Here is a 26,314-nt window from a genome sequence, read left to right on the forward strand (position 1 = left end):
TCAATCATTTAATTTATCCTTACACTTCTTTTTTTGAGAATGTTGTCTTAGAATTGAGGAAAATCCCTAGAACGAGTGCAATTGTTTTGATTAATTAGTCACAGATAAGCAAGCTGCTGGTTTTTGTTCACGTGCAGACTGGACTCTGCATAATTTAACTCAATCCATTTGTTTGTTGGGCTACCACACCAATTAGCATTTAAAGATGTTACATTGCATGGCATCAAAATTAAATAATTTCTATAAGGTATACAGCATACAATGCATTATGAACTGGTCAAAAGTTGCCGAAGTCGGTGGGCAGTGAATTTATCACTGATGAGATAAAGCTGGTAAACCAGGACGCGTATCCTTCAGGGCTCTTTGATATGCTGTTGGGGCGCAGTATCCAACTCTCCATGACAGGGTGTTGCTCGTCACTTAGAGTTAGGTCTGATCATGGGTTCAAGCCCCAAGGCTGGGCAAGCAAAGAATATCCGTGATCTTCTTGGGCTTGTCACCTTTGATTTTGCAAAAGCTCTGACAAATAAGAATAATGTCCAAAATTAAGCACACTCATTGCAATACCATGTTTTGCCATTCTTTATAAATCATATCATTTCTCATATCATGTATATTGTCATTGCATTGTATGTCATGAAAATGCAACATTGGAAATGAATTCAATTACAGTCATCACACAATTGTATTTATCTTTCCTAGAAATGGATTACAAAATGCACATCTACAAATGCATTTTGGTCTTAACTTTTATAATATTTGCAGGCCTTACTTTTTTGTCAGCATTAATCGAGACATTTATCAAGTAGCTGAGGTCTAATGTAAATTCAGGATCCTCGGGTATTGCACTCACTGTGATTCTCAGCAGTTTCTAGTGTGTAAGCTTGGTACCAGAGAGAAGATAGGTCATCTTTAATGAAAAAACATTCTCTAACCAGTGTGGATAAAAAAAGAACATCCCACAGATTATAATGCTATAGATGATATATTACTTACTAATTAAACTTTCAGCCAAGCATATTTTGTTGCTGTGAACACATTTCAGTGGGTAAACTTCGTCGAAAGTTCATTAATATTTATAAGGCTAGGGGTTGCAGAAATGTAACGCCATAATTTACATTTCTGTTGCTTAACACAATGTTTTAATAGAAACATATATGTAAACACATAGTGAATCGAAAAAATCTGCCATTTTCATTCCGATTGAAAGTGGAAACATTGCAAAGGAATCTGTAACAAAATAAATAAATGGAGGCATGTTGTGAAATTGTTATGAATTCGCACAACTCCTTTATTCTAAGTTGATTCGGAAATTTTTCAGTTAAACATTGGTTTTCTTGAATGACCCGAGGTCATCATGACCATCATCATCATCATCAGCCATAATCAGCCCAGCGTTTGATGAGGGCCCTTCCTAAGCGCCCGCCATCTCGCATGGTCCTGTACCACAACAATCCCCATGACAACTGCACATGAGTGATTGCATTGCTCCATATCAGCAGTGGACATCCTCTCGGGCACCTTCCCTGCCTTGGCTGTTACTCCGTCACTATTCTTGACAATCGGCCATTATCATTCCAAGCGACGTATCCTGCCCACTTTGATATGTTTGTTGAACTTCTTTCACAACGTATGGAGACAACCGTGCTAATTGGAGGTGTGGGGAAAGGACAACGAACGTAACACAAAAAGCTTTGGAAAATTATGTATTTTAAAATATTTTCTCTTATCTTCATGTCATAGTAGTATATTCAATACAACAATAATAATGTTACTTCGACATATTCGTCTGTTGCTTTGCATAAACAATTTAAAGCTTTCGTGACTGCAGGGATTCATATTCTTGGTTATTTCGGAAAATTCACGTAGAAGGGAAATAATGAAATATAAAATACTAAAAATTCTCACGACGTTTCGACTGCAACACAGTCGAAGTTGATGCAGTGGAAACGTCGTGATAATTTGTATTGTTTTATATTTTATTATTTCCCTTCTACGTGACTTTCCCGAAAGAACCAAGAATATAAGTTTGGCTTTTTGGAAGATATCCAACCTGCTCTCATCCACCTTTCTATTTTCTAATTTACGTCTGGCTCCACCTTCAAAGGCTGCCCTACATATGTACATATGCTGCTGTGAGCTTCAGCCATGTCCCTCTGACACAATTATTTCGCGAACTTGTTGTAAATGATTTTTGTTTTTGCTCATTTATCCTGAGCCCAGCTTTACAGCCTTCCCTATTAAGTTCCTCTGATATTTCCTGTAGGTTCTCCCCATATTCAATGTTACAATCACGATTCCATCAGCAAATCTGGGATGGTTAATATTGTCTCCATTTGGAAAATATATAATTTAGGCCTTGGTTTTTGAGAGCTTGGATGACTGTCAGTATTGAAGGCGATTTCATAGTCTACAAAGGCTAGGCAACTACAACAACAACAACCGCCATTCGCCACTAAGTGGCGGTGACAACACCACGACGATTGTGCCAGGCTATGTGCACGTTGAGGCCACGTAAAGGCTAGGCACGATGATGTTAACATTCATTAGGTCTTTATATAAAACGTGTTACTCGTATGTAACAGGGGCGGTTTCTTCATTAGGGCGATTGGGCGACGCACCACCAATATCATTCAACCACAGAGTCACGCTAGCCGTCACTGTGCCTCTGGATATAGTCCAATCAGCGTCATGTCACGTTCTGTGGAGTACCGCCTCTTTTTGGGCGATTTCACTCCGGCTGAGAATCGCCCCGAGTGGCCCCATAGACTTACATTCAAAGATGTTTTTTTTCGAAAGGCGGGCGCTGCAATGCATTCTCTATGGCTTCCGGGAGGGCTCGCACTAACGTGCTTACGTCATCATACGTAAGCACGTTTCATCCAACAATATAATTTGTCGCCACCTAGTGGAATCTTTAATAAAAGAAACTTGAGTGGATTGTATTAATAGTGAGTATAGAAACAAACAAGATGTATTGTAAGAGTCACTTTATTTTTCATTAATATTAAAGAAGTGAAGTTGCCTTTACATGCTTAAGCTGTTAATTTATCCATTGCATGGGTGGACCTTATCCTTATCAATTATCCAGACATTTGCCCCCCCTGAGAGATTTTGCAGGAGCCGCCACTGGTATGTAATATGGTCGATGGCCGTCTATGAAATTACGTAGTCCGGAGGATTACTGCATCTTCCCATTTGTGTTCTGTTTTATTTAATTACTTCTTTGAGTAGTTGCATGCACACTTGCCAACATCACCGTCAAGTATTTTACAGCATAGCAGTTTTACCGCATTGGCAATTAACTATATGCAGTTTGGGTGCTGAGAAGCAATTATGCTGGTCCTTTTTTGCGTGTGTAAACTTTTTTTTTTAACTGGGATCGTGACTTTTGTTTTTTTATCAAAATGCGCGTCCCTCCCCCCCCAAGCCTTTTGATTCACAAGGGGTTTTGCTCAAGCGCCTTTGTTGAACTCCAGTGTCGTCCTTTGCAGGCGTCATTAGGAGGTGCGGTAGAGCGAGTTGTTTGATCCTCGGTGCCTTGTCTCACAGCTGGAGTTGTGAGAAGAGCTCCACTCACTCTGCATGCTGTGTGCTTTGTTTGGAGGAAGTCACCTTGGAGAGACCCGTGCTCTGTCTTTATCGCCTGCACTCACGCCTTGTCATTCTCAGGACCGTTTTTGTTTCTCGCTGGTGTCAGGTCCCTCTGTCTTGAGCTGTATGCGTTCGTGTCATTCCCTTTTTTGCTTTGTACATATTTATCTATTTTCATTGTTAAATGTATTATTCTGCTTTTTTGTAACCCTGTAATTATATATCTGTATTTTATGTAATTTTCAGTGTTTTTCTGTGAAGTTTCGTAGCTTTTTTCCCTACTGTGTTCACATGTAGTAGTAATACATGTTCTTATGAATCCTTTTTTAATTGTGTATCAGTTTTTTTAATCTCTTTATCTATATCTCTTTCTCATATCCCAGTAATAAGCTGCAGTGTGTTACGATATGAAGGATCTTTCACTTACTCACTAACTCAATATTTGCTTGTGTTTGTTTCGATCCATATCATTTTTATCCTTTTTTACTTTTCTTCTTTCATATTTCTCTGCTTCACTCCCCAAACGTATCTTCCCCTCATCTCTTTTTTGTTTGCTCTTTTGATGCAGAATAACATTACGGCTTTGTTATTACATTGCTCGTGTTTTTGTCACAGTGAAAAGTTTGGTGAAATGTTATCAGTAATGGACAGCATGCTGATGGTGATAAATGACATTATTATAAATTGTTTTTATGGTGCGGAGGGCTTGCACCAGTTGTTGAATGCGCAATTTTCTATTCGGTAATGTTATAGTTGTACGTATATTAGTTTTATTTCCTGAAACATAATTTTATTAATCCAACCTGCTGTCATCCACCATGTTATTTAATAATATAGGTCTCGGTAATGAGCCCACTAAAATATGCATAATACCTTTTTGATAGGTCAATACGCACAAATTAGGAAATGGATTTAGGAGGTAGAGCTTATACATTGCTACACGTTAATATTCCAAGTGTATTTTTTTGGGCTTGGGCTGCGTGTTGAACATTTATTCCCTCCAGCTTTCACCACACGCTACTGCTACAGGCATCTTCGGGAGTATTTTGCTCAGATTAAAAGTGATTGCAGAACCGTCAATGTTAATATCGTTAATATTGTTCCATGCAAACTAAATTGATAACCCGGTTCTTTTTTTTGAAGTGCGTTTTGGTTTAGTTTGTTGTCCTTCCCCCGTACCTCTGATTAAATGATCATGGTTGGCAACGCACGATGCGAAAGGAGTTCAGCATACATACACATACATACATTCTATTTGCAATACAATTGATGGGAAGGAAGAAAAGCTCGGATTATTCAAATGTTCACAGCTGCCAATTTGTGCAATGAATGACAACAAAAAATGGCACTTGCTTCTCAGACACCTCTTTTGTCCATCCAGTCACACAGTGGCGGTCTGAAATTTTGGCTGCGTCGATCGATGACATCTTGATTTGCTGCTTGTTCACCGATTGCCAGAATGTTAACTAGTTCAGTTCAGCTTCTAATCCATTTGTCTGGGACTGCCATGGGCTCCCTAACAAATCTCTTTAACAGAGGCATTTTGTGGAATTGCTTGTGTGCTTTCTATCTGATTTATAGTTTTGTACAATTTTGAAGGTGCACCAAGGAAGTTTTCAAATAAACTTGGTTGTCCACTTCAATGTGGAGTTGCCAAGTGAAAAAATAGTCAACTTTTTAAGATTACTTAATGTACCTGTTTGTCTTTAATTTAATTTACACTGAATTTGGGTCTTTATAAATCCTTTATATTAAGTTCGCTTGCTTGCTTGCGTGCTTGCGTGCTTGCTTGCTTACGACCGTGCAAATCTTTCGGTCGTTTTGTAACACACTTCCCGTGATCCAATCGAGCTGACATTTTCCACACAGACTCGTTGTGCGTGACAATTAATTTTCGTGAAAAAATTTTTCCAAAATTTTACACTGTTTAGGGAATTTTTTTAAAATATTTTATTACCAATTGCTTAATGCTGGCAGACAATCATTTGACCCATAGGTGTCAGCCATCTCAGGCCAGAGGACGAGAGGACTCTAGCCGCCACGCATATAAAGGATTTAGAGTGAAAAACTTAGTTTTTACGGGTTAATTTTTTGCATTTAAATGTGAGGTTATTTTTGTTTCAGCTACAGTAATGTCTTCTTTGATGGTCTTCTTGCCGCAAAAAAAAAATGCATAAAAATCATTGTTCTTGTCATGTTTGGAACCTAATTTTATTTCTTTGGAATTTTTAAGGATTTTGTTTTCCTTTGTGCGTATTTTAGCTGTCATGGTAAATCAGCATTATCAAAGTCTGGCAACATGGAGAGTGCAGTGGTAGCTCACACTGATGTATTATAATGGTATTCTGGCTGGCTCATAAATAAAGGGCAGAGGAACCTAACCATTTGGCCACCCCTTGGCAGTTTGCACTAATAATCCCTGCAGGGATTGTGTGGAGCTAGATATCACATAGCCATGCCTTATGTCCTTTCCCCCCCCACAATTATTGTGTAAAAGATAAAGGTGCAGTGCTGCAATTTGTAGTTCACGCCACTATTTGCTGAAGGGCCTCCACTCGAGGGAGCTCTAGAGAGCCCCTCTTGAAGTACTTGGCCTACTCTTCCACGCTGACCAGATAGATTGGAATAGGTGGGAATACACACACTCTATGCCACTACACATGGCCTGCCGATCAACTAACTGTGGTGTAGTCATTCATACTGCTGGATGGACAGAGGCGAGGGTGGATTTAATTCACCTGGCCATTGTGTTAATTGCCACGCTGGGAGATCGAGCTGGTGACCTTGATTTCAGGTTCAGTGTGTGCCTACCATCATTGCACTGCGGCAGCATCCTTAATTCTGTTGTAAAAAACAAATAAATAAGGGAATATCCCACGCATCGCGCCCACTCCACATCTTGACGAAATATTCTTGGGTCTTTCGGTAAAGTCACGTAGATAGAAAATAAAAATTAAAAAATGTTAAATTATATTGAATAGGATTTTTATTTAATTATTTTAAATTGTATTTATTCTTTTTATTTTCTACCTACGTGAATTTACCGAATGAACCAAGAATATGAATTCTTGCCGTCACGAAAGTTTTTAGTCAAAATCTTGACGAAAGTGAATTTTCATGTGATTTTGGTGAAGACCTGTCGCTTACATCCACTGCTATCAACGGGACAAATGGCTCAGGCGCTGCGTTTATGCCACGTCTGTGCCGGCGTGAATTCGCGTTATCGCAGGCTCAAGACCCCCTTTCCCATGGTGGATGGACAGGCTCGAAGAAGGGTGGTGGTTTGGGGGGCGGGGGACCTCACACTTGGCTTGCCACCTGCTTTCCGAATATCAACTCACTTCACCGCACCTGTTATCACTCAAGGAAGTCTTAATTGCATTTATCGTTAACGCGTGACTTAGGACTCCAGCTGTGCAGTAAAAGCAAAAAAACGATTGCGTTTCCCGTGGGCTAGAAACGGCACTGAAGAGTGTGATGGCGGTACGAGAATGGGAGTTGTGGTGGTGGTGGTGGTGCACGTCTGCTTGTCTGCCACCCAGGTAGCCGATCTGCGCCTCTGCGACCTTGGCGTTAATTGCGACGAGGATGCATGGGGTGGTGTTTTTTGCTCGTTCGCGTCATCCGTGTCAGGCAGCCTTCGCACGGGGAGGGAGGGGGCCCTTCTTTCTCTTGCCTGTGTCTACCGTTAGCAAACAGTCCGCAATATGGAGGCTGTTATGGGCAAAGGAGAAGCGTGGACCCAGTGTGAATGGGTCTTGCACTCTGCGGAGCTCTTTAGCTCTGCCAAGGGGAGTTTCCTGCTCCCACTGACTTTGGAACAAAGTAAAAACGACCTGATTTTATTACTTTCGAATAAAAAGAGATTAATTTTTTTGATCTACGCTCCTGAAAATGGTGTAATATGCTGTATGGTATATGTCCTGCCCATCTGTTATGAACAGTGAGCATCTCTAGTTGGCAATGCAGTTAAATTTAAACCATAATTTGTGAGTTTAGGTCATCTCCAATGACCAGAATTCATGTGCCAGGCACACTGTTTATATACACGGATGACTTTCAATTTGGTTCATGTCTTCATAATTTCAAATGGGTAATTGAAGGGTAACAGCACATCTTGTGGACGTTGTAATCATGGATATGAATGGCAAATGTTTTACCACATAGATGTTATTTTTATTGCATCAACATGAGCATCATCAGCGCCACATATTTGCAATCATCATCAGCAGCCACACACAACCTACAGTGCAAGTTGTGCTCTTTATCAGTGTAATCTGTATTTGTTAATGGCAAACTACATTCACGTGTTCGAGGAATAATAACGTGAGCTGTTTACACGTAATATATTGCTCCGTCTCGCTCTCAGCGGGACACATTGTGGTACAGTGGTTATTAATTAACGTTCACAATGTCACCAAACTAATGAGCCTCTTCCGTTCATGGAAGGAGGTGGATATAATAAAATGTGGTGCTTTTGTGCACGTCTCTCTTGCAGCTCGGTGGCTGTGGCATCCTGGGTGTGGGCATTTGGCTGTCGGTCACTCAGGGGAATTTTGCGACCCTCTCGCCGGCCTTCCCACTCCTCACGGCTGCCAACCTTCTTATTGCTGGTGGAACCATCATGATGATTGTGGGCTTTCTCGGCTGCCTGGGAGCCATCAAAGAAAACCGTGCCCTGCTGCTCACAGTACGCCCTTTCCCCTCGCGCCCCCGGTGCCACGCTTGTAAACGCACTCACCTTCTGTCGCTCGCATGGATTTTCATTCTCGAAGGAAACCACCAAAACGACGGCCCAAATGACGGCTCTGCAAAGGGCGCTTGTTTGCGGAAAGATTGAACGCCCCTCCAACGGAATCGCATTCAATTTGAAATAATTGTGGGAATTAAGGGCCTGTAAAATATGCACACTCGTGCACAATAAAGGCTTTAGAGACGATGATGTCAAGCACTTTATTTTAAATTGGCAGTATTTTTTACGAATCCTAGTTTACATATTTTCTGGATGTAATTTTCACCGAAACGATGTAATTACTCAACAGGGTTGTCATGTTTTAAAATAGATTAAAAACATTTGTGGTAAAATGTATAATTGGGGCTTAATTTCAGTTTTGTGGGGGCGCCTCAGAAAATATTCCATGAGAAATTAGACGCTGGGTGCAATGACCTCTTTACAAAAATACACTTAAAGTACTAGAATATAAACTAAATGAATGAGAGTAAAATGTGCTCCAAGGTGTTTGAGCTCCAGCAATATTTCGAAAAAGAAATTAGTTCAGGATTGTAAATTTAATTCATCACGACAGGCTCGCTTATTCAGCAATGAGAAAGTACCTTGCTTAATGCGTAAACATATTCGCTCAATGAGACCATACAAATAGCTCATTTCTCCTTGCCGCATTACCATCTTAGCTCCTATTGCATATTATCTCAGCCTGCGTGGATACACTTTTAATGTTTTCAGCCATGCTCTATAAATATGCACGCGGGCCACATGCCTATTAGTCAACACACTGACTCGTTTTTTTTTCAGCAATTTTGTAGAAAATTAGAGCCTCGGATTTGTCTGGTAATAAAAATTATCGACCAGAAACGTACAAGAATCCAAATTAAGCCTTTTTTTGTTTTTCTCAGTAATTATAAACATAATTTACAGCATATCCATAAAGGTACCGTGCAATATTAAAGAATTACAATTTGCAGTTTTAGCTTGGTTGATACAACTATACGAAGATCCCACGTAAAACCTTACACACTTTTTAGGACAAGTACTGTAAGCGAGCACCGAAGAAGGCTGGCACGGTACACAAGGGGGCGGGTGGCCACCACCACGCCCGTCCGCCTTTGTTTTACTAGTGGCGATTTTTACACACGAAGCCAGGTACTTATTTGAGGCTGCGTCGATCTAGGGGAGGCGCAGGACCTATTCATATAATTGTCACTGGTGTTTGCCGTGAGCAGGAATTCACCAGATTCGTTACACAGCGCGCTAACCACTGTATAGTATATAGAACTATACACACACACACATCCACACTCTCTTTCGTATGAAGGTTTCATCGTATGAAATTCATCCCTCTAAACTGACACATATCCACCATGGTGTCAATGACACACGTAGTATTGACGTTCAACTTCTTGAGCACAATTATTTTGAAAACTTCCACTTTATCTGCTGTTAAAGTTCACTCAAGCATTTCAGTTTTTTGGCATACACTTCAAAACATAGAATGAATACATCGCCGATGTTTCAACCATGCTTTTAAAACTACTGTCTAATTATAATTCCTTATTAATCGAAAATGCCTTTATTTACACCTTGTATATTTGTTGAATGTTGTCTTCCAATCTCCACAGTTTTTCATCCTGCTTCTGATCATCTTCACGCTGCAGCTGATTGGGGGCATCTTGTTCATCGTTTACGAGGATGTGGTATGTTACGCATCTTTTTTGTTTGTTCATCAATCGCTTTGTTATTGCCTCTGTCACTCTCTATAAAAGAGTGACATTTCCCACGGTTGCAAAAGAATGGGGTGTTTCAGTTGAAAACTGCATTTTGTGCGTTTTTTTTTTATCTAAGTGGTCCATTCAGCCTCGGAGGAGGCCGCCTCACCTTGGAAATTCAAGGTGACTGTTTTGTTCACGGCTGGCAATTTCCCCCTTTATCTTTTTAGTCTTGTATTGCCAACACATGTCCCGTGGGAGGGTTTGATTTCTGTAACTCTGCCTCATGTCAGCAGTGGAACACATTGGCGGGGTGAGGGCTCTGGTAGCAAAAACTGTATTGTCACACTGAAAGTAAAAAATATACAATTTATCGCGACATATATGAATAGTGGAATGTTGCAACAGTCAAGTGAAATATTTTAAATAATTATTTTATGTGATTGTGAGGACTTGCCCACATTGTTGATAATCAAGGCTTAGTTGTGGTCAACTGAGAATCCTTGTATATCAAATGACAAGTGTGGTATTGAATGCAATATATTTCTAAGCTCATGAGCATGCCGTGTTAGCTGCAGAATATTTTACCATGATACGTATGAAGAACATGCATTGTCACTATGGTATTACATATAATTTTCACGCAAGTGGGAAATAATAAATAATTATGAAGCACGTATTATATTGCACGCAGTTTTACAATAAAATAGAATGCATTACATTTCTGAATGTATTGACCTTGGCTTCAAACCACAGCTTATAACTAACAAATGAATGTTGTGAGTGGTACAGTCATTGTTTGAAAGTAAGCTCCGAACTTCTCCCACTGCTAAAATCTGGCATGTTGTGCTGCTTAAATAATTACAAATAATTAATCCAAGGGGAATGCTGTGATATCTGTTTGACAAAGTATGACTGAAGCGGCCGGTGCAAACCAGTTTCCTATTGTGCTCGGCCGTCAATATTCCCAATGGCCCCACACTGGCAGCAAACAAACACGCGTATGTTTTTGTCAGTATGCCACGCGTGTGAAGAATCACAGCCGCAGTCTTTTTTTATTTCGAATGCCAGCTTCTCCGAGGCTCGCGGACATCGTTGGCGGCACATCATCTCACAAAAAAACACAAAAGGAAAAATGAAGGAAACTTACCCGGCTTTAAATAGAGCGTATTGCATCATTAGCATGCACGAGTTTTACTCACTAATCTTGCACTATAAAGTGTATTTTTTTGCCGATCAGTGTGTCACAACATTGCCGTTTTATAACAAGTCGGAAACACATTTGCTGAAAGATTAAGCAATTTTTATATAATGCACGCTTTTGATGAAGAATAATTGTCAATATAAACATACAAAAAGTATGTTAGTAAATGTATTATATATACAATCATTAGTGCTATTGCAAAAAAATATTTGAATTCATGACTTTGAAATCTGCACACAATGATGTAACAGTTTTCCTATACGAAGTACATCCTGCACACATTACAGCTCTCTTCACTGAGAAAGTGGTAACTAACAGCTTAATTAAGTAGACAGCCACGAATGTCTGCAATTAATAAGAGATCTGACTGTTGTAAATTAAATGGCATCCATTAATTGTTTTCTCAGCAGGGTGCTTCCCACCAGAGTCCACGAAGCCTTATTATTTGCGAGGCCCGATGTCCAATTGTAGGTGGTTGATTCATTGTGTCAGATCCCATTGTATGGATCCATGGCTTGATTTTTGTTTTACTGCATATTGTCTGGCATGAAGGCTGATGTTTTGCTTGCTGGAAGCTTCTTTAGAAACGGCACGTGGAGCAAAACATCAGACATTGTGCCGAACAACACATGGGTACGATCCAAAAATCATCGGAACAACGGCAATAACCCATGAAATAGTAGATCCCACTTATTGGCTTGTCCAAATAAACTACAAACTTGCTGGTTTGACCTGCTTTGTTCCATCAAGGAGGTCACGATTATTATTATTACGATTCCTTACCCAGAAATGCCTCACTGAGTCCCATGAATCCTTTTTCAGGATGGTCCAGCAGTTCGGCAACGATTGTGTAACGTGCAATTGAAGTAATTTGCATAGTTTGGTAAATCTGGGCACGTGATGCTGGATACAACGGCCTTCTCTCGCGAATCACATCACGGGATCGTTAACGTCCACTCTGAAGCAGACTGTGTGTATTATTATGATACTGGTAGGAACCTCCTGGTTACACCAGCCCACAGGGGATTATTGTGTCCGTCCGTCATGCAGGGAGGGGCTGGGTGTGGAGGGTGTGGCTGGGTGGGTAGGGGAGGGTGGGGAGGGGCTGGGTGGGGAGGGTGGGGAGGGGCTGGGTAGGGAGGGGAGGGGGGGGGAGGGGCTGGGTGGGGAGGGTGGGGCTGGGTGGGGCTGGGTGGGTGGTGGGAGGGGTGGTGCTGGGTGGGGAGGGGCTGGTCACCCCGTGGTGCCCTTATAAAACTCAACGTTTAACCTACTCACGCCGGTTTGTGCCCGCCCTCGCAGTCGGGCATATTTGTGGAATACACCACGCCGCCGTTGACCCTGGCCATTGACCGAGCAACCCAACGTTCCTACCAACTCCCTCCGCAGGAATGTGTTTAATAAACTCGCGGTAATTACCAGGGCAGCTGCCGGATTCGAATCGGGAACTTCTGCAACAAGCGGTGAACGTGCTTCCGCTGGGCCGAGTCCAAGAGATTTACTCTCGCTTCCAGAAACACCAGCATGTTGAACGTGGCCTGGTCAGCATTGACTAAAGAATGGAACACAGTGTCCCTTACCTGACTGCACTCTCTGTGTGTGCGTGTGTGTCATGCCTAATTAAGGGCCATGGAGCCAACACTGTAGACAAATGACCGGCAGTTTTAATTTGGTTTTCAATTTAGCAAATAACATGTCTCCCAATAGCAATTGACCACACTTTACCTCTGTTATCTCCCAATAAACAAGTGCTAATAGCAAACACTGAAGCCACTGGGGATTGTGAGCCTGAAGGATTAGTTGGCAGGTTGATTGCAGGGATCGATTGCAGGAGAATTTTGGATGGGCCGTTGAGGTTCCTTGATTTAAAGCATTACAAGCAACGGTTTCTACATGAAAGGCATTGTCAACTTTTAAGGTAAACACGATTCTGAAATGACTGTGCAAAACTACGCTAATTTTATTTATTGCAGACGATGATTTGTATCCACTTTACTTGTTTTTCTTATTTGAATGAATTCTGAAGTAATGATGACTAGCTATTGCCCATCGAATGTGATCGAATACTCTTAATACATTGGCAACAGCTGTGCAAAAAGACTGAAATCCAGGCAGGCACATTACCAATGCATTACGGACAGACAGACGTATAGACGGAAACTTTTATTTACAACCGGGTAGGCTCACACGGCATTGACCAGCATCGTGAAGTATGGTCACACAACCCTACGTGGCTGACATGGTGTATGGAGGCCGCCAGCTGTACGTTGTAACTAAGAGCCCGTTGAGATCGAGCCGATTTTTCCAACACATAAACGCATATTTGGACAAACTTACAGAGGACGAATCCTATAATAAAATAACACATTAAGCTTTGCAGATTCAAAGTGCAAGCCAAACGAAGCCAAATTAAGCTACAATAGAGCACATGAATAAATATAGCTTGTGATATTAGGAAATTAAAAATAAAATGCAACAACGTTTACGTTTTTTTATTTAAATGGGGTAGCAGTTTATGATGCAGTTATATATTGAGGGTTATATTACATCAAAATAATTAGCAATAATGTTGCCGGTGTAGTGAATCCTGCATTGAATTCTTATTATCTGCATAACATTAGCTTGCATGCTTAATTGTAAAGAAGATATATTGGGAGTATGACATAACTATAGTAGCGATGATGATTGTAATTAATCGACCCATACTAATAAGCCAATTTTGATATCATCCCATCTCACCTAAATGTGTCCCACATCCAGGTTTTGTTAGTTTACAGTGACTCACCTCTGATGAGTCACTCAAAGCCTGTCCTTCACAGCTCCACACACAGACGTACAGTACTTACACCTGCCAATTTGCTAGTCGTGTGCACGGTACATTGTCTAATTTGCAAGGCTAGCGTGTCCATGTTGTATGTGCTCATGCGCAGCAAAGACTTAACATATTATTACAACCTATGCTAATATTTCAATAAACATGGCAATGGTCTATGTGACTAAGCCTTGAAAAAGGTGCCATCGAGAAGAGAAAATAAAGCGGGAGCATATAAGCATTTAAAGTAAAACATTTCTCTCCTTATTTTGACCTTTAAGAATATAATACCAGCGCAATCAGATTTAGCAGTGTGTACTGGCCTTAGGAATCAATGTTAAGGTCACAGCAGAATTAATAAACAATTGGAATGTTCTCAAAACATTGAAACCGAGTTGTGGCGTTTTCTGAATTAAAATCTGTTCAGAGATTAGCATTTCTTAAAGTGTTTAATATTGGTTACACTTTTTATATCGACTCATGCTACACTTTCAACACAAACTTTGCATGGTAATGATTACATTCCAAACTTAACTTCTGTTTTCCCATTCTTGCCTTATTGTAAAAAAATTTAACTTTGCCGAAGTATAGTAGACTCATCGAGTTGATATTTTACACTGTACAATTAAGACTTATAGGTTTACAGATCATGAATAATAAATAGCCAGCCTGCTCTTGGCTTCTTTATCACCAGGGGGTGATCCTAAGTTATTCGTGTTGTCTCGACAACCCCAATATAAAGGCCAGGTTGCCCACAACCCCAATACCTATAAAAATTGATGGCACAATCCTGCATAGGCTCTGCACGATATACATCAAGCATGGGCAATGTCCGACTCCACTTCGCTGTCCTGCATCTTTATGGGATGAGCGATGTGCAGGGCTCCGAAATGTCAAATAATACACATTAAAGTGAAATATTTATGCCACAGAGATGTCATTGGGGTTTTTTTTTTGCCATATCCTGCAAGGCATCACCATTTACATCAATGTCAAGCATTCCAGACCCCACTGGTGGCTAGACCCACTCCTTCACCATCAAACTCATCAACACACGTGTGTATTACTTATCGTCAAGTTAACGAGTGAATGCATAGGTTCGGGTGATGTGGAAGGATGGACTGTGCGTGGCTCACAAAACCCGATAGAGCGATAGCAATTACCCATCTCTTTATTTATTTATTGACTGATTTGTATATTTTTGTTGACTGATTTGTATATTTTTCCCTTCTACAGATTGACTCCTATGCACAAAAGGACCTGATTCATGGCCTTAAGCTGTACGGCCAACAAGGCAACGTTGGGCTCACCAACGCATGGAACATCGTGCAGACGGATGTGAGTATCTCGGGCAATTGGCAGGTGGATGTTATGCGTCCCAGTTTAATTTTTCACCCTTCAAAAATTCATGCCAGAGTAATTGGAAAGTGGTTCTAGGGATTATTGCTTTGCTATTAAAATGATACAGCATGTGGCTACAGGCTATCCAAGTATTTTTATTATTATTATTTAGCAGGAACGTTCAGTTACATCATGTAAGCATCCACCTGGGATTTTTAATCTCGTGTTTGAGTATTCAAAATAAACCGTATTTGCATTTTCAATGCTGTTACCCGAAAGAGTGAAAAATATCAATTTTAAACGTATTTTAAGCGACGAAGACATAAATATTAAATGTATTATATGCATATTTAAAATTAATACGTGTCAAAAGATGGCAGGAGAAAAATGATAACAACTTTAAATGTATTGAATTACAGTTTTGTGATTACAATGTGGCGAAAGAACGTACAGAATTAACATTTTCATTTCATTTTATATTGGATGGACTTGTATATTTTTTATACCCTCTTGGTTATTGCAATGGCTTTCAGCCAAGGTCATTACTACATCACATTATAGCATTAACAGCACCTTGCTAATAGCTTTTTGTGATGTTCGCGAATCACTCAATGGCGGTTTTTCTCATGCAGGTTTAATGTCAACATGAGTGTCGAGACGATTTCTGTCTCCTTAACTGCCACGCGAAAAGGCTTTGTCGACGTGACTTGTCGACGCGTGCCTCCTGCTCAAGAGAGGCGGAGGAAAATTCTGAATCAGAATCTTTATTTATCCTGGAAGAAATTCGATGAGCTGTGAAGCTGTTTTTCACAGATGTCCAGAAAACGGTAGACGCGGGCCGATATCGGCTCAGGCACTCGTATGTGCAGAGGCTCACGTTCACGTCGCCGTGAAATACCGTCGCCCTCGCCCAATGTCACTGGCGAAATCTTGCGAGATTTACGGTGCTCAGGACTTATCTATATATAGCTCTACATACGTGACGAATAGAACGCTTCCTATACAGTGTGATATTATTGAGCAGATGTGGGTGTGCAGGGTCTGGGGGAGAGTCAATTGCCGAGACAGGTGGCGACGAAAGGGAAAACCTCAGATCAGATGGTGGGATATTGTTAGGGCAGATCTTTGGGCCTCTGTGTGGGCCTGTTGGTTTCTCTGTCAGTCTTAAGAGTAGATGTTGGGATACTACTAGAGCAGATCTTGGAGGTCGTGTATCCACTGTGCAGCCGCTGCGGCATTTGGCAGAGGTTAGAACGCTTTGGCGAGATGTGGCGGCATCAATGACTTTAAGCATGACACCATCTTGATCTTGATATACAGGGTATATCAAGAGTATATGTAGAGCATATCCTCTGTATAGTATCGACTGCAGGTTTACTATATATACTGCACTATTATGTGTTCTGCATATTTAATGTATAGTACATACTATGCATGTGCAGTAAATACTACAGTAGAGTATATATCGTCCATGTACTGTATCCAAAAAATACTATATAGTATGGATATAAGACATTTAATTATTAAGTTAATTCTTAGTTTAAGAATGGAACGTGTGTGTGGCATGCGTGTTGCAGTAGCGCAGTTGTTAGCACACTGCACTGCGAACCAAGTGGGGCCTGTGTTCCATTCCCACTCACGGCTGACACCAGTGGCGAATGTCTGAACCGATCCTGAGACTCCTCTAGGTCGACTTAGCCTGAAGTGAGTACATTGTGTACAGTACCTGATGCGATGTCAAAATCAGTACTGGGGAGACAAAACGCGGCTTGTCTCATTGTTTTCACTGCCGCGCTGGGTGATTGGACCGGCCACCTCTGGATTGCATATCCAAGTGTGCTAACGATCGCACCAAGCAGTTTATCAATTAAGCTCTCCGTCATAAATAATTTGTAAAAAAAATGCTATAATAATAGCACGTTAACATGCTGGTCATGTAAACTTACTAGGGTGATACTTGTTTTTACACTCGCTGGTGTGGAACCAAATTTGTGACGTTTTTAACGCTAAGCATTTTGCATCAGCCAACTCCCATTCCACTCCAGTCTCAGTTCACTTACACGGGCCTCTATGCAGATGCTGCTGAGGGACACTGCAGAGTGAATGGGGCTTAATAGGCCATTTAACACTTGCACATGAGCAGTCGTTAGATCATTAAGCACAAATAAGTTATAGTAATGATTTTTTAAAATAATAAATTACTGCCTTAGGTTTTAACTTTCCACCGTAAATTTGTGTTAACTGTTGATAAACTTTGAATGTGTGACATGAATTGCAATTCATGAATTTGTAGCAAATGTCTTTTTTGCAACCTTTGAACATTCCGCATCATGCTGGTTCTAGTTTGGCATTTCCAGCGTAACATTAAACCATATTTGAAAGAAAAAAAACGTTGCTGCCTCCCTGGGTTCCTGGCTGGCTGGCTGGCTCGCAAGTGTACGTGCATGGTAGAGGGATGCATCCCTCAGCGTTGAGCCGGGTTCGTGCGTTACACCGACGTCACGCCCCCCAACTCCTTGGCTTTGTATCCCATGCAGACGCGCGGCCGGTGCTGTACGTATGTATGTCGAACTTCTTTCGCACCATACGCAGCCGACCGTGATAATCGGAGGTGCGGGATGTATGGAGTTACATTAATCATGTGTAAATATTACGTAAAGGTGAATGCATAAAGTAATCAAGAAGCCTGACTATTTCATATACTATTTTAGAATTTTTTTTGCCGGCTAGCAAGACGTGACATCAGGTGGGAGGGATGGAGGGACAAACGTTACGTCCAAGAGATGGGCGGGTCTGCTAGTTACAAATAGAAAAGCACTTTGAAAACTTGATGTAAGCATAAAGTGTACACATTTCAATTTACAGAACAATGTGGTCATCCAGGCGAGGCAACCAAACCCATCCAGTCTGCTTGAAAAAAAAAGCACATCAAGCCATTTTCACCTCCCAAGGCACAAACAAAAAGCTGGGACATATCATGAGGCATAAGAGTCTCTCACAATACCAGAATAGGGAGGAACTACGAACTACGCCTGATCAGGCGTAGTTCGGTAAAACGTTGTACTCGAATTGTAAATGTTGTGGGTTTTTTCTCCCACACACCAGTGTGCTGAGCTAATAACGAATTGGCATGTTTTGTTTACGTGACACACCTTACTGATTGGCTGTCGGGTAGTAGCGGATTTAACGACACATTAATATTTACACAATCTAACCAAAAAAAACCCTCATATGGATAATATTGGTCGTGAACGCCTACGTGTTAAATGTATGAATGGTGTTGTATTGAGTGGTTTATTGTTACGCAACTCACAGAAAAATGGGGCCTTTAATGTCCCGGAAAGAGTCGCAGATTTCCCAGGACGGCTATGTCACAAGGAGGACGTCCTCAGAAAACCAATATAGTTGGCAACCCTTTCAACAACCTCTTCCTTCACCTTCCCCCCACCCTCATCACCTTCTCGATTATACTATTCGTCTTCTCCCCTCCCAACATGCCCTCACACGGACCGTGTTCTCTCGCAGTTCCATTGCTGTGGCGTGGGCAACTACACGGACTGGTTCGACGTTTTTAAGAAAAAACAGGTCCCTGACTCCTGCTGCCTGGAGTACAGCAACGGCTGTGGGAGCATCTTAACCTCCATCACCAACATCAACTCGGTGAGGACCGAAGCTTCAGACCCAATTCCCCCACTACATTTTGCAACATCTTTCGGTTCACTCACACTGGAAACGCGTCTCCGCAACCTGTGTGCTTACGCTTCATGTGACTATCGCTCTATAAATAAATAAGTAGGCACTCCTCAACGAATAGAGCCACTTTGAAAGGAATGATCATCTCTACCCGTGCGTGTGGTTTATCTCCACATTATACAGAGGTTCCCTGTATAGCCTTTAACAGAGTGTTGGGGAAAATGCTGTTAGCGAGCACCTATTAAGGCCTGCATAGCGAAAGAGAGTATCGCATAGCCAGCATGACACCAAACTGCCTTTGTCTACCCGAGTACGTGTGCATGCTACACCGGGTTCTCATTTGAGGATCTAAGGGAGGCCCCCAGGCCTGATAACTGTGACAGGGAATTGAACTGAGGTTGCAGGGTTTGCATTGCATTGTGCAAACCACTCCATCACCAACAACGATTTACAAGTGTGATGCACTCCTAAGGTGCACCACTGTACCGTATATCTGCACGTACACCAACAGACTGTTGGTGCAAGCGCCTTTAGCGAGCACCTTTGAAGACCGGCATGGCACACAAGGGGGTTGGTGGTCCAACACCACGCCTGGCCGTCTTTGTCTTCACAGTGCTGATGTTTACATACTGTATCAGGAACTCATATATGGCTGAGTCGACTTAGGGGAGGCGCGGGACCGATTAAAATATTCAGCACTGTTATTGGTCATGAGTGGGAATTAAACTCTGCTCTCTGAGCTAGCCACTGCGCTACTGCTCTACCCTATCTGCACATCCACCCACCATACAAACACATGTAATACTATCAGTGACAGGACTATGGAAGTCTTTACAAAAATAGCAAAATAACGTGATGTGCACAGGATACCTTCAATAGTCCAATTAACTATATTGGCCACAGCTGTTGTGAATACGATTGGAAAAATCAGCGAGGGCATGCAGTATTTGTCTAACTGTGATGGAATTCTGATCAATCTCATTTGCTGGGCATGCATTCCTGTGAAAAATGGAACTGGTGACAGAGCCAAGAGGACTTACTTCGACAGTCATTGATTTTCATTCTCAACTGCAATCTAAAAAAATGGTCTCTAACCAGAATAGATTTTTTTTTATAATACACATATATTTTTACTGTTTTCTGATTATTTGAAAAAAGTCCGCATATCCAGTACGGCCGTATAAATTGTTTCAAGACCTCAATGTGCAAGTATCTTGCTGTTTTTTTTTTACTGTAAATGCGCTAGTATGCAATTGCAGTAGTTCTCCGTTAGCCCATTTGAATGTAATACATTACGTTACATTTCTCAAATATTGCCTTGAACAAATGTTAAACATTTCAAATAACAAAACTCTTTTCAGGCCATACTTTAGCATTTCACGTCCCAGCGATGAGTTTCATCTGAACTGGTTTCCCCCCTCCCCCAGCCTCCCTCCAGTCACCAAAATTCATTAACCAAGAGTGGTGAAGTATGGTCAAAACAACCCCCAATCACTGACGGTGGATTGACAAAGGGCTCATAATTATTGAGGGCATCCTGCTTGGATATAAATGGGAGTCTGGAAACAGCGCTGGCTGCTGCAGAAAAGTGCAGCCCTATTGATTGATTGCGTGAGCTATTCAACATGACCCTGGGTGTCACATGATGGAGAGAGGACCAACTCCTCGGTCATTGATTTTCGCTCAGCAAAGCTTGTAATTTTCTCCCAAAAAGGTCAAATGTTTTAACAGGAAGTTAAGAGAGGTGACTCCATTGTCCTATTTTTGTCACCGTATGCATGTATGGTACGTTTCGTGGGAATGTAAATTATTCTCCCTCTGCCCCCCCACCCTCCTCCACCAGTGATTGGATTATTTTCCACAATGCCTGGTTATGATTTTATTCAAGAGTTGATTATTTTTGCCTCATTTTTGCCATCTCGTTTGTTTTGTTTCTCATATTCTTTGTTTGTCTAGTGTTGTTTGGTCCGTTGGCCTAAATATGATATTATTTGGATAAATCGCAAATTTATTCTTGCGCAAATGAGTTAATGCATCTATTCTGGGCATAATAATTTATTTTAAGGCATGGCTTTATGGCATCAATACAAGCCTAATATCTAGTAGTCTTTAAGAAAAAAAAAGTTTGATTTTCAAAAGACAAAGCAAAAAGCCTCAACTGTCTGTGGCTGCCATTTTCATCAGTCAAGGACACTGCAAATGCCTCTGTTGAACGTGATTTGTGTCACTTACATTTCATGTAGGTTTTTAAATTACTTGATACCTTCTGGTTAAAGATTCTCATTGATATGTTTAATACTATACATGCCTTTTATGTTACACTAGAAAGATATATTGGCATTGCCTTGCTAACCTTTTGATGATTTTCTTTTATTTTTTGTCACGGCACATGGTGATTAGTTTTGGATCAGCGCTCTGCTTTTCTCAGCTGGTGTCCCTTTGGAAGCCCTAATGAACACGTCATGAGGACCTTCGTCAGTGAGCATCATCCATCATTGCCGAGCCAGCCGTGCGCATGCCTCCTTTGATAAAGCGTTCATCTCTTGGGCAGCGGCATGAGACGGCCAGATGCCAGCCCTTTGATCCCGGGTACTTGATGAGCTTCATGAAAATCGCAAGCATCTGTTCATGCTGTTCTGTCCACAGCAAGCCACGTGGGTCATGTGTCAGCACTCTGTGAATGACCGACTTACTGGCTGGCAGGCAATTGGCTTGCACCAAAAGAGGATTTCCAAGCTAATTTACTCGGATGTTTTCTGTGTGCGTGTGTCCAGGGTTGTTACGACAAAGTGAAAGTGTGGCTGCAGGAGCACCTCATGGTTGTTGGCATATTTGGCCTGTGCATCGCTTTGATTCAGGTAGGGATATTTTTCAAAACATGCGCTATAACTAGTGTAGGCCAAACATGCCAATGCTGAAAACTACCCGCAAACTACTACTGACTGCAAAAACTTCATCAGACCCTCCCGAAAAAGAGTTTTTGAGACTGAGGATTTACTCACTAAACGAGTGAAAAATAACCAAACGTTATCCTAATGCAGATATATTTAATTGCCTGACTTTTTAAAAATAAAAAATGCAGGCCTCTTGTTCTGTTATTGTGAAGTGTAATCCATAAATTGTCAGCTTGAATTGCTGTAGAGCTGGGCTATTATTATGAATCATAATTTCTGATTTGAACTGAATACGATTCCCAACAGGATGGAGTCAGCAAAATGATAGAACTGTGCGGGCCAGACTGTGTGAAGCCCATTTGTGGTGTTTAGGCAACAAGAGAGGGCCTTTGGGGCCTGGCCATCCTTTAAGAATTTCCATTGAAACGAATAGCTGACACGTAGTGCTTGTATATGGCTGGGCAAATACATGATGCAGCCATTTGTACGTAAAGCATTGGCTTTACACAAAGCTGTTAATTCAATGGAAAGGTATCAGCAATACATATGAATGGCAATCCTGACCAATTCTAACCACATGGAATCTGCCAGATTCAGCATTATGGCTGGCTGGAATCTGGTGTGCTTAGTTAAGCTAGCTGTGCTGAGAATAACCCAAAATAACCTAAGCTCAATTTTCGATATTTAATTCTGTGATATGAAGTTTCCATGGCAGAATCCCGATTATAATATTATTCAGATGGAGATTTTTTTACATTAAATCACCCATAGAAGAATCATGTTTCCTGCATGAATGGTCGGGTTTGGGTGGAATGGTAGAATCATTACAGGACTTTGCCCAGCTATACATGACTGCGTTGACGAAATACATATTTAAACAACATTTTCAGACTGTTCCATTCTAATTGTCCAATGTGTATTTGTGCATTTTAGGTCCTTGGCATGGCATTTGCCATGATCATGTACTGCCAACTGAGGAGTGAGAGCAAGTTCTACGACTGATGTGCCCTTCCTAAACAGCTCTGCTTTCAAGAGGGCCGCAGCGTGTTCAGAGTAGCGTTCAGCTGTATTCCCTCTTCTCTTCTTCAATATACTGCTTACCTACGTACGCTTTCCAAGACCACAGACACTTTTCCTTGTGTAAAAAAAGATAATGCTTGACCCCCAACTATAAACGCTGCGACCGAGACATGTTTTTTGAAGCACACACATACGTCGCCACCGCCAAAGACTGAGCAGGTCCAGCAATGTTTTTTTTGCTCGGGAGGAAAAATCGTGGCGTGAAGTGGAGACGGGAGCCTTTTTTAAATTCTGAGCAAGCCTCCATCAAACACCCCCCCCCCGCCCCCCCCCCCAACCATTATATCTCACTTATTCCCTCGTGACAAATCTGTGCATCATGGGGGAGTGCTTTCTAGAAAGCTGCCACTTGAGTGTGTATCGGTGTGTACACATCACACGCCGGTCGGTGTTTTGACAGGCACGCTGATTTTGTTGTTTTGGCTGTAATGTCCATCAGTCTGCCCGATAATGCTTCGATGCGTTAAGTCGCAACCATGCTGCATGGCTTCAACTTGATTTGGCTCGTTACGGACTCACTGTCTTCGGGACGCCAAAATTACTTCATGAAGCACCTTATCAACAAAGTACAACTAACCCTGCACTGAGTAATTAAAAACAGACTCAAGTCACGCTTTTAAAATGTAAAATAGGTCAGCTCTTTTAAATGTTGTTTCTTGCATATTTTGAGCCGAAATGCAGAATTAGATTGTGATGTGCATTGTGCAATAGCATATACAGTATATTAAAGTTGTCTGGTTATCCATTCTATTAGTTCATGCCAAATTAACCTCTTGTAATACGGTGGCTTTGGAATTTTAGGACTTTTAAGTGAGTTTATTAGGATAAGTAGAAACGTCCCACGCTCGCACACATTTTTGCAGGTCTTCGTTTATTTTAAATATTGGTGCCATGCTGGTTGTACAACCATTGCTGTTCGTTTTATGCACATGGTCAGTTGAATTGAGACAGTGTTGCAACATGTGGCTTTGGCTTTTCGCTAGCATCTTCTTTCAGTGTACACACGTGTCTTGCATAAAATATATATATCGTAGAACACGTTTCCCCATGGTTGGCTTTCAGTTTTAAATCGGTTATGGTACAATTACGTGATTTGCAAACAGAACTTTTCATTTCCCACGAATAAACGGTGGAGTTAAAAGACGACTGAATTAGTTTGCCTTCACATTCTGCTGCTTGTGGTCTGGCAACATCCACAGTCAATGAGCAGTTTTGCTTCTAGTTCTTTTCACACCCTTCTGCCCCCTTCTCTGCAAAAAGCTTGGATATTGGGTAGTGCGATCCGCCTGCCATGGCAATGATATGATGGAATCACATCTCAGCTCGGGATAACACCCAAAGAGACAGACAGTGACGGGCCCTCAACTTTTGATCTTGTTATTCCTGGTGCAAGGCAAATTGAAGCCTCAACTGGAAATGCTCATGTCCTTCTTGGGCACCTGTCGTAGACATTTGACATGTTTATGCAATTTACAGCACAACTGTCCATCGAGGCTGCTTATCACTTGACAAATATGATTGAGCCTTGTTAGGCTTGCGACATTGAGGTGTGTGACCCCTCTGTTATGTTATTCCACATAGTGTATGCTTATTGGTTAATTGGACCGAATCATCAATTGAAGTGGCTTTTGCCATGTGTTGACAATAGAGTTAATTTAAATGCACGATAATTAAGTATCAGTTTCAATTAACTCTGTTGAATACACCTTGCCTGGGAGAATGCTATAGAATCAGAATTAATTGCTGCCGTTTAAATATTACCCAACCCCAAATGTAATAAACAGCAGTTTTGATGTATTTATAGCATAATTTGCTTAAAATAAAATGTTATTTTTTTTATATTGCTAATATAATAGAATGTTTAGTTTCCTTGTCATGATATTTAACAGCATTTAAGCATAATTAAATTGAATTGGAAACGTTGTGAACGATCTTTACTTATTTGGCTCCTTAAAGCGATGTTCTTTGACATTTGGTATGATTGTGAAATCTTGCTGATAGGTGAAATTAAACCCTGTACATTTCTGGTCAGCATTTAAACATATTTACATTTAGCAGTATTTCACATTTGCTTATATTTAGCATTCACTTTAATGTTTTACTGCAATACATGTTTTTGTAACGTTCAAATGATGACTAAAGGTAAAATAGCACATAGATCGAGAGCTTAAGCATGAACTTAAGCATGAATTAAAGAGCGCATTCCCCTTGTGTATTATCAAATGTAAATCCATGCTGTAAATAGTACTGTACTATGAAATCCAAATTTGACATGTATGTAAAGTATTTTGTTTCACAAAGCAGTGTACAATACAATAGATGTCTTAAAACAACGTGTTTTTGTTACCCTCATTGCTTTATTCTATTTTTTTAAGCAATGTATTGCTTCTTATCCTAACAACTTAATCGAGCATACATGGCTGAACGTTTGCAAACCACAGCACCTTCCACGTTTTTTTTTGCTATCGTTGTGAGCGTCGCTCGGTGTTTGGATTGTTGCATGCCTTGGCATTTCTAGGTTATGCAACATCTCATGGGAACATCACAATTGAGTCGATTAAACATGACCTTGAAATGACAAAACCACAAAATGCAAATGGCGTTGCCATATTCTGGGCTACTGCCAATCCCCTTTGGTTGCGTTTGCATTCCCGCTACAGTCATTTTGAGATTACGTTTTGTCAACTATCGCCTTTTTGCGTATTCCGCAAGCCCCTTTGGAATTCCGACGGACTGGTGGGATGCACTGTATACCATCTTGCATGCTGCGGTATGCGTTATTATCACTTGTGTTTTGAGTTCGGCTAGTATTGGAATTAGCAAAGTTAGGAGAAATGCACTGAGGCAGTGGACTTGCTTATCTAAAGAATTAGGCAGGCATGTTTGAAAATGCAGCCATGGGTAAGTGAGTAAAGTACTGTGCATCAATGTGTGCTGTTTTACTGGCCCGGCATGACGCGAGCCTTTGGTCCATACCACTCGCATTCCTTTTTTATGTTCAATAAATTCATTAAGAAAAAAAAAGCGAATGTTGCTTGTTTATTGTTCAACGGATTCTGCTAATACTTTATCAGTTTATTATCTTTAAGAACACAATTTTTGGAGAAACTGCATTATTCTTGCGTCTGTTTTTCAGCAGAGACGTAGTCGCATCATTTGTATGAAAGGCCATGCCTGCTGTTTAATAGCAGCACACGCAGAAAGGTCTAATGGCATCAGTGTGACGTGACCTTGTATCGAATTTGACACTTG

At 41.1% G+C, this 26,314-nt stretch overlaps 1 protein-coding gene across 1 annotated transcript in view; it reads left to right on the plus strand.

Moving 5' to 3' along the window:
- The window catches only part of LOC144720273 (tetraspanin-4-like), a 42,040-nt gene extending 15,954 nt beyond the window's left edge, over positions 1-26,086 (plus strand). Inside the window, exons 2-7 of the mRNA XM_078596892.1 lie at positions 8,093-8,284; positions 9,952-10,026; positions 15,291-15,392; positions 18,921-19,055; positions 21,863-21,946; positions 22,916-26,086. Of these exons, the coding sequence (XP_078453018.1) occupies positions 8,093-8,284; positions 9,952-10,026; positions 15,291-15,392; positions 18,921-19,055; positions 21,863-21,946; positions 22,916-22,984 (657 nt within the window). The 3' untranslated portion in view covers positions 22,985-26,086. The remainder of the gene's footprint in view (positions 1-8,092; positions 8,285-9,951; positions 10,027-15,290; positions 15,393-18,920; positions 19,056-21,862; positions 21,947-22,915) is intronic.
- Positions 26,087-26,314: the final 228 nt, after the last annotated feature.

This window comes from Lampetra planeri, chromosome 8, assembly GCF_965212315.1.
Source record: "Lampetra planeri chromosome 8, kcLamPlan1.2.h2, whole genome shotgun sequence".
In the NCBI taxonomy this organism is placed as follows: Eukaryota; Metazoa; Chordata; class Hyperoartia; order Petromyzontiformes; family Petromyzontidae; genus Lampetra; species Lampetra planeri.